General features: G+C 38.9%; 1 protein-coding gene across 2 annotated transcripts; it reads left to right on the top strand.

The window, feature by feature from the left end:
• Nucleotides 1–7,251: 7,251 nt before the first annotated feature.
• mrpl51 (mitochondrial ribosomal protein L51) lies at nt 7,252–9,449 on the top strand. Of its 2 annotated transcripts, none has more exons than XM_021590639.3 (4): nt 7,252–7,524; nt 7,811–7,899; nt 8,192–8,299; nt 8,868–9,449. In XM_021590639.3, exons 2-4 carry the CDS (start codon nt 7,818–7,820, stop codon nt 9,062–9,064), a joined length of 387 nt encoding a protein of 128 aa, XP_021446314.1. In that variant the 5' UTR covers nt 7,252–7,524; nt 7,811–7,817; the 3' UTR covers nt 9,065–9,449. The 2 variants fall into 2 exon arrangements, with proteins under 2 accessions (XP_021446314.1, XP_021446322.1); XM_021590647.3 differs by having other exon boundaries at nt 7,267–7,678.
• Nucleotides 9,450–9,603: the final 154 nt, after the last annotated feature.

The raw sequence follows: 9,603 nt of genomic DNA on the forward strand, positions 1-9,603 counted from the left end.
GGTTGCAAATGGGTCTTCCAAATGGACAATGACCCCAAGCATACTTCCAAAGTTGTGGCAAAATGGCTTAAGGACAACAAAGTCAAGGTATTGGAGAGGCCATCACAAAGCCCTGACCTCAATCCTATAGAAGATTTGTGAACTGAAAAAGTGTGTGCGAGCAAGGAAGCCTACAAACCTGACTCAGTTACACCAGCTCTGTCAGGAGGAATGGACCAAAATTCACCCAACCTATTGTGGGAAGCATGTGGAAGGCTACCCAAAACGTTTGACCCAAGTTAAACAATTTAAAGGCAATGCTACCAAATACTAATTGAGTGTATGTAAACTTCTGAACCACTGGGAATGAGATGAAAGAAATAAAAGCTGAAATAAATCATTCTCTCTACTATTATTCTGACATTTCACATTCTTAAAATAAAGTGGTGATCCTAACTGACCTAAAACAGGGAATTTTTACTAGGATTAAATGTCAGGAATTGTGAAAAAATGAGTTTAAATGTATTTGGCTAGAGTGTATTAAACTTCTGACTTCAACTGTAGATGGATGGATGGATGTATAGATGGATAGATGAAAATGTGTGGGTGAAGCCCCAAGAGTTGTTTGTGTTCTTGTAGCTGCCATATTCCCCCCTGGTTCAGACAGCAGTGAATCTCTCTGTGTTGGACACATCTTTTAATATTTTTATCTCATCTATCAACCCCCACACCCACTACTCTCTTCAAAACCTCAAAACGTTTCCATGTAAACCTGTTGAAATCACAGGCTGTCTGTTTTTGGCCCATATTTGGTGGCTCAGTCAGTACATTGGGACCACAACCCCCACCCCCTCCTTCTCTCTCTTCTTGCTGGCTTTCGGGGTCTGTGAATCAAATTCGTGAGGTGGTCTTTCCTCCTGCTGATCTTTAAATGTACATACTGTATTTAAATACACAGTTAGGCAGTGATGAGGGAAAGTCTTAAACAGACAGATGCCCCTCACATGGAAACAATAGATGACAATGAGGATGAAAAAAACCTACAGTATGCAAATCAACATGAAGTCGGAAAATATTTCAACTAGATATCTTCAGTAGAAATGTTTCAACAGGATAACTAATTTGTTCCTGTCCCACTCTCTCATCACGTCACATAGCTCAATCTCGACCTCAATCCAGCACACTAATGTTACAAAGCTATAGGAATTAAAGTTCAAATCCCTCTTAATTGTGCATAGCATTTTGATGTTGAATTTGTATTTGAATTAGCATTTTGTGGTTGGTCGATTTAAACTGGGCTCATATAGGCATACATCAAATAAAACGAATCAAACTTTGAGCTGTGAAGTATTTCAATACACTTCACTTCAGTGAATGAATGAATGAAATTAGATTTTTGTGTCAAATTGCCAGTTGGTAACCCATTAATTGACACATAAACACTGTAATAGTTCGCTGATAATTTTTCTTCCTGCAATCTCTGTTTTCTATTTCTTTGTTAGCCGGGTATGGTTCCCAATCAGAGGCAGCTGTCTATCGTTGTCTCTGATTGGGGATCATACTTTGGCAGCTTCTTCCCACCTGTAGTTTGTGGGATCTTGTTTTGGTACTGTGCTGTTTAGCCCTACTAAACTTTACGTTTTGTTTGTATTTGTTGCATTTTCGGTGTTCATTGAATAAAATTAAGATGTACGTCTACCTTGGTCCAATCCTTCCATCAACGAGCGTAACAGAGTGAAATAAAAAGAAGATTCTAAATCAATACATAATAGTAAATAAGGTTATCCAAACAATAATTGTATCCCTAGAGCAATAACAATAATACATTATACATACATACATACATACCTACCTACCTACCTACCTACATACATACATACATGCTTACTTACATACATACATACATACATACAGTGGGGCAAAAAAGTATTTAGTCAGCCACCAATTGTGCAAGTTCTCCCACTTAAAAAGATAAGAGTAATTTTCATCATAGGTACACTTCAACTATGACAGACAAAATTAGAAAAAAAAATCCAGAAATCACATTGTAGGATTTTTAATGAATTTATTTGCAAATTATGGTGGAAAATAAGTATTTGGTCAATAATAAAAGTTTATCTCAATACTTTGTTATATACCCTTTGTTGGCAATGACAGAGGTCAAATGTTTTCTGTAAGTCTTCACAAGGCTTTCACACACTGTTGCTGGAACTTTGGCCCATTCCTCCATGCAGAACTCCTCTAGAGCAGTGATGTTTTGGGGCTGTTGCTGGGCAACACGGACTTTCAACTCCCCCCAAAGATTTTCTATGGGTTTGAGATCTGGAGACTGGCTAGGCCACTCCAGGACCTTGAAATGCTTCTTACGAAGCCACTCCTTCGTTGCCCGGGCGGTGTGTTTGGGATCATTGTCATGCTGAAAGACCCAGCCACGTTTCATCTTCAATGCCCTTGCTGATGGAAGGAGGTTTTCACTCAAAATCTCACAATACATGGCCCCATTAATTCTTTCCTTTACACGGATCAGTCGTCCTGGTCCCTTTGCAGAAAAACAGCCCCAAAGCATGATGTTTCCACCCCCATGCTTCACAGTAGGTATGGTGTTCTTTGGATGTTTTTACCAAACAGTTTTTACCAAACAGTTATATTTTGGTTTCATCTGACCGTATGACATTCTCCCACTCTTCTTCTGGATCATCCAAATGCTCTCTAGCAAACTTCAGACGGGCCTGGACATGTACTGGCTTAAGCAGGGGGACACGTCTGGCACTGCAGGATTTGAGTCCCTGGCGGTGTGTGTTACTGATGGTAGGCTTTGTTACTTTGGTCCCGGCTCTCTGCAGATCATTCACTAGGTCCCCCCGTGTGGTTCTGGGATTTTTGCTCACCGTTCTTGTGATCATTTTGACCCCACGGGGTGAGATCTTGCGTGGAGCCCCAGATCGAGGGAGATTATCAGTGGTCTTGTATGTCTTCCATTTCCTAATAATTGCTCCCACAGTTGATTTCTTCAAACCAAGCTGCTTACCTATTGCAGATTCAGTCTTCCCAGCCTGGTGCAGGTCTACAATTTTGCTTCTGGTGTCCTTTGACAGCTCTTTGGTCTTGGCCATAGTGGAGTTTGGAGTGTGACTGTTTAAGGTGGTGGACAGGTGTCTTTTATACTGATAACAAGTTCAAACAGGTGCCATTAATACAGGTAACGAGTGGAGGACAGAGGAGCCTCTTAAAGAAGTTGTTACAGGTCTGTGAGAGCCAGAAATCTTGCTTGTTTGTAGGTGACCAAATACTTATTTTCCACCATAATTTGCAAATAAATTCATTAAAAATCCTACAATGTGATTTTCTGGATTTTTTCCCTAATTTTGTCTGTCATAGTTGAAGTGTACCTATGATGAAAATTACAGGCCTCTCTCATCTTTTTAAGTCGGAGAAATTGCACAATTGGTGGCTGACTAAATACTTTTTTGCCCCACTGTACGTACATACATACATACATACATACATACATACATACATACATACATACATACATACAAACATACATAGATATACAAACATATAAATACAGAAAAATGAAACAGAAGGAATTTGAACCCTGTCTGGCAATATCAGTAGGCTCCCATGGCCAGCCTTTTACTGGCAGCTGAGAGGAGGCGGATGAGTGATGAGATAAGCTAGATTGTCTGCTGAAAGAATGTACAGAGCCTTCAGAAAGTATAACACCCTTTGATTTTTCCACATTTTGTTGTGTTACAAAGTGGAATTTAAATATATTTAATTGTAATTGTTTTGTCAACTACCAAAAATACGTCAAAGTGAAAGGAGAATTCTAACATTTGTAAAAACAAATATGAAAGATAAGTATTCAACCCCCTGAGTCAATACATGTTAGAATCACCTTTGGCAGAGATTACAGCTGTGAGTCTTCCTGGGTAAGTCTCTAACAGCTTTCCACAACTGGATTGTGTAAAAATTGCCCATTATTCTTTTCAAAATTCTTTAAGTTCTGTCAAATTTTTTGTTGATCATTGAATACGTTTACATGCACACTAATAATTAGATATTAAACTGATTATGGCAGTAGGCCGAGTATGGCAATAGTCATGTAAACACTTTAACCAATCAATCAAACGTATTTATAAAGCCCTTTTTATATCAGCAGATGTCACAACGTGCTGTACAGAAATCCAGCCTAAAACCCCAAACAGCAAGCAATGCAGATGTACAGTAGAAGCACGGTGGCTCAGAAAAACTCCCTAGAAAGGCAGGAACCTAGGAAGAAACCTAGAGAAAAACCAGGCTCTGAGAGATGGCCAGTCCTCTTCTGGCTGTGCCAGGTGGAGATGGTACATGTCCATTAAGGCCAGATGACTAGCATCGTCATTCAGAGGTTGAGACAGCAGGTGCGGTAGAGAGAGAGGTAGAACGTCCGGTGAACAGGTCAGGGTTCCATAGTCGCAGGCAGAACAGTTGAAACTGGAGCAGCAGCATGACCAGGTGGACTGGGGACAGCTAGGAGTCATGAGACCAGGTAGTCCTGAGGCATGGTCCTAGGGCTCAGATCCTCTGGGAGGGGAGGAAGAGAGGGAGAGTGAGAGAATTAGAGGGAGCACACTTAAATTCACACAGGACACCAGATAAGACAGGATAATTACACCAGATATAAAAGACTGACCCTAGGCCCCGGCACATAGACTATTGCAGCATAGATACTGGAGGCCGAGGCAGGGAGGGGGTCAGGGGACACTGTTTACAGTGCATTAGGAAAGTATTCAGACCCCTTGACTTTTTTCAAATGTTGTAAACGTTTTTAAACAAACTATTATATTAATCTGACTGTGCATGCAACTGTACACACTGCTAGACAGCCAATTTCAGATCTTGCCATAGATTTTCAAGCAGATTTAAGTCAAAACTGTAACCTGGTCACTCAGGAACATTCACTGTCTTCTAGGTAAGTAACTCCAGTGTAGATTTGGTCTTGTGTTTTAGGTTATTCTCCTGATGAAAGTTAAATATTTAATCTCCCAGAGTCTGGTGGAAACCAGATTTTCCTCTAGAATTTTGCCTGTGCTTAGCTCCATTCCGTTTATTTTTTTATCCTGGAAAACTCCCCAATACTTAACAATTACAAACGATTACATACCCATAACATGATGCAGCCACCACTATGCTTGAAAATATGGAGAGTGGTACTCAGTAGTGTGTTGTGTTGGATTTGCTCCAAACATAACACTTTGTATTCAGGACAAGAAGTTAATTGATTTGCCAATTTTTTTTGCAGTATTACTTTAGTACCTTGTTGCAAACAGGATGCATGTTTTGGAATATTTTTATTCTGTACAGGTTTCCTTTTTTTATTACTCTGTCAGTTACTGTAGGTTAGTATTGCAGAGTAACTACAATGTTGTTAATCCATCCTCAGTTTTCTCCTATCACAGCCATTAAACTCTAACTCTTTTAAAGTCACCATTGGCTTCATGGTGAAATCCCTGAGCTGTTTCCTTCCTCTCCGGCAACTGAGTAGGAAGGATGCTTGTATCTTTTTAGTGACTGGGTCTATTTATACACCATTCAAAGTGTAATTAATAACTTCACCATGTTCAAAGGGATATTCTTCAATGTCTGCTTCTTCTTTTTTTAATTCAGGCTGTAACACAATAAATTGTGGAAGAAATGTAGGGGTGTGAATACTTTCTGAAGGCACCTTATATTACATTTTTCTGTTCTGTTCAGCTGATTTTTAATCCAGATGTTGAACCTGAAGGTCTACAGTTATCTACAGTACACTCAGTGGTGGAAAAAGTACCCAGTTGTCATACTTGAGTAAAAGCATAGATTCCTTAAATAGAAAGTTACTCAAGTAAAAGTGAAAGTCAGCCAGTAAAATACTTATTGAGTAAAAGTATACAAGTATTTGGTTTTAAATATACTTAAGTATCAAAAGTAAAAGTATAAATCATTTAAAATTCCTTATATTAATCCAAACAAAATGTATTTGTCACATGTACCGAATAAAACAGGTGCAGACCTTGCTGTGAAATGCTTACTTACAAACCCTTAACCAACGATGCATAAAAAAAAAAAATGTACTAAATAAACTAAAGTAACATAATAAAATAACAATAACGAGGCAACAGTATATATACGGGGTACCTAGTCAATGTTCTGGGGAACAGGTTAGTCGAGGTAATTGAGGTAATATGTACATGAACATAGGAGTAAAGGTGCAAAGCCGACAGCACAATTTTCTTGTTTTAAAGTGTATGGACAGCCAAGTGCACACTCTAACACTCAGACATAATTTACAAAAGATGCATTTGTGTTAAGTGAGTCCAAGGAGGCAGTAGGGACGACCACGTGTTCTCTTGATAAGTGCAAGAATTTGACCATAGGGAAAATGTATGGCGTAAAAAGTACAGTATTGTCTTTAAGAATGTAGTGGAGTAAGTAAAAGTTGTCCAAAATAAAAATAGTAAAGTACAGATACCCTCAAAAACGATTTAAATATGACTTTCAAGTATTTTGACTTAAGTACTTTACACCACTGAGTACACTGTGTGTACACAGAATAATAATAAAAAACAGCTATGTAGAACAATGATACACCAGGCTGTAAAGTCTCAATAAATGCAGCTATTATTCTCTCAAACTGTTTACTTTGAATGTTTGGGTTTTTAAATACTTGGGTTTGGTTTTTAAAAAATGCATTTTAAAATAAATCCCATTTCTTACCTATCCACAATAATCATTCATATCACAAGTTATTATTGATAGAATATCTCCTCTGCCATATAACATGAGACATTCTTCATATAAAGATTCCAAAATGGCCTTTCCTGTATATTGCACTTGTGCAAATGCTTTGTAAACCCGGCCAGTAGATTTACCAAAACATGCAGCCCCCTGCAATATTATCACAACATCTGGGCATGCATGAGTATCAGAAGTCAATATAGGTGTCGGGCCATCAATGGAATGTTGTTATATTTTTAGTAATGTGTTTTTCATTTTTGTTTTCCGCTGAAGGACACTGACGTCAAAGCAGAACTGAAAATTAGACTGAATTAATTTCTGCTGTGCTTGCTTCTTTGAAACAAACGCCTTATTCCAGTCAGCTGTTTTTGTTATAGTAAGACTGAAACCAACACAAGGTGTGAGTGTGTCTTCATAGTGTTTATGCGTATGTGGTGTGGGGAAATGTATGAACTGAATGTGTCCACCTAGTGGATAAAATGTAGTCTACAGTAGTTCCGTTTGTAGACCTTCAAAAAAATGAAAGCCACAGATAGAACAGATAATTTTTTGATGCGGATGTTTAGGAGTTTTACGGTAAATGCGCGTTGCATCGTGGGAATAATAGTAAAATGGAGGTGCCCGTATGGCATGCATGACTTTATACATGTCGACGCTTTAAAACGTGAATTTCGATTTGTCTATAGTTAATGAACAACTATTAATGCGTGCCTTTGTTTTGTATTAGATTTTTATTATCATATTAGCTTGACGACTACAAGGTCATAAAGACGTGCAACACTTCAGGTAAACATGGTCTTGCCTGTTTGCTACGCTAGCTGGCTGAGCTAGCTTAGCTAGGTCAACTTGTAGGCAAAGAGGAACATATTTTTATTTTAGCTACAGAAGCTACCTCTCTTGTTTTTGCAAACATTGTACCTAATATTACACCCGTAGCTAGGTAAGTTACTAGGCTGTAGCAATATGTTTTGTCATGTGCTGTACTGTACATTTTCTTATTTAGTTATCTAGTAAGTTTTAGCTAGCTATTTTACCTTTCAACAATGACTGACGACCTCTGTGTGTATTTCAGGTGAGCCATGTCTCTGTTGAGAGGGTGGCTGAAGGCTGGGGTGTCTCTTTGCCACTCCACACTACAAACAACCAGACAGATACGCACTGGTATGTGTATAATACATTGAAATTCAGATGCAATGTTTTGTAGCTGCTGTAAATGTCATAATAGGCCTATTTTGTGAGCTCACAATTTTCCAACCAGGGCCCTGTGAATTTGATACGTCATATTAAGGCTATCTGTTTTAATGTGTGTACCACAAACAGTACACTGAAACATTAGGTGTCATACAATCGTTGTTTATACTGTAGCATTAGTCATTATAGTTATTCTTGTCAATTTAACATTCTATTGGTACTGGAAGTAGCCCAGCCAATGAGATCAAAATGTGTGTTACAGGTGTGTGCTGTCCAGTCCGTATGAATGCCATTCCTGAGCTGAAGAAGGTGGACAGGTGGACTGAGAAGAGGAGCATGTTTGGGGTTTATGACAACATAGGAATTTTAGGTAATTGAGAAGTTATCAGCATCAAATCATAGCTCATTTGACCTGATGTCAAGACATTGAGTCTTTAATAACTTTAATATCTTTATGAAAGTGCTGCCCAGTCTCTTGGGACTCGAACCATTTCAGCAACATGACACTGTCCTCTGCACTAACTTAAAATATACTCTTGGTTACCAGGTAGATATGAAAATGGACACATGATGAAAATGTCACTTTTGCCCCATGCTAAAAATATAATGTAAGGCTTTTGCCATATTGCCAGTTGATACAAAATGGTACAGTGCTGTCTTTTTGGGGTTAAACCAATTCCAGCACCATGGCACTGTCCACAAGTGCTGCCCAGTCTCTAGGGGGGCTCAAACCATTTCAGCACCATGGCACTGTCCACAAGTACTGCCCAATCTATGAGGCTAAAACCATTTCAGTTTCAGCGACATGCTGCTTTCCACAAGTGCTGTCCAGTTTCTATGGGGTTTGACCCATTTCAGCACCATAGGCACGTGTCGAACTACACACACACTGTCTCTCTCCTATAACAGGCCTTACATCTCTAACGCGTTGTCTGTAGGTGACTTCAAAGCCCACCCTAAGGATCTGATCGTCGGGCCGGTCTGGGTGAAGGGTTTCCGTGGCAATGAGCTGCAGCGTCTGACGAGGAAGAAGAGGATGGTAGGAGACAGGATGATGACGCAGGACAAACATGATATGGAGAAGAGGATCCGCTTCCTCTATCGACACTTCAACCGCTTTGGGAAACATCGCTGATCTGATCTGGGACTGAGCGATCTGGCTAACAATGCTAAATGACTACTGTACTAACAACCTGCCCACTGGACCACATTCAGACTCTAAAGAGAGAAATGTGAGCTACTCAGTTATGCCACTTAGATTTATATCAGCCCCTTATTTTCACCATTTGGTAAGAGGAAGCTGATTGTACATTTTCTGTTAAGTTGACAGCTGGAAAATGTTGGATTCATTTAGTATTGTTAGCACTAAATCAACACGCACATCTGTAAAATACATGTTTTGAACCACACAAAAATGTGATGCTCTATGGTCGGTTAATGTTATCACATTGGGGACTAATGTAAGTCATGTTGTGGGTATACCATGTGTTGTGTAAGATAATAAACAGAAGCTCATTACATTTGAGTTGTAAGCCTACATTAGTATTTGACCTTAAGGTAGTTAGTTATTTTTACCTAAATTATTGATCCATGTGAATGTGCCTATAGCAGTAATTGATATGTATATATATATATATATAATCAATCAGTTACCCAAATATTATATTTGACTAA

This window comes from Oncorhynchus mykiss, chromosome 3 (assembly GCF_057628025.1).
Source record: "Oncorhynchus mykiss isolate SJ-2025 chromosome 3, ASM5762802v1, whole genome shotgun sequence".
Classification (NCBI taxonomy): domain Eukaryota; kingdom Metazoa; phylum Chordata; class Actinopteri; order Salmoniformes; family Salmonidae; genus Oncorhynchus; species Oncorhynchus mykiss.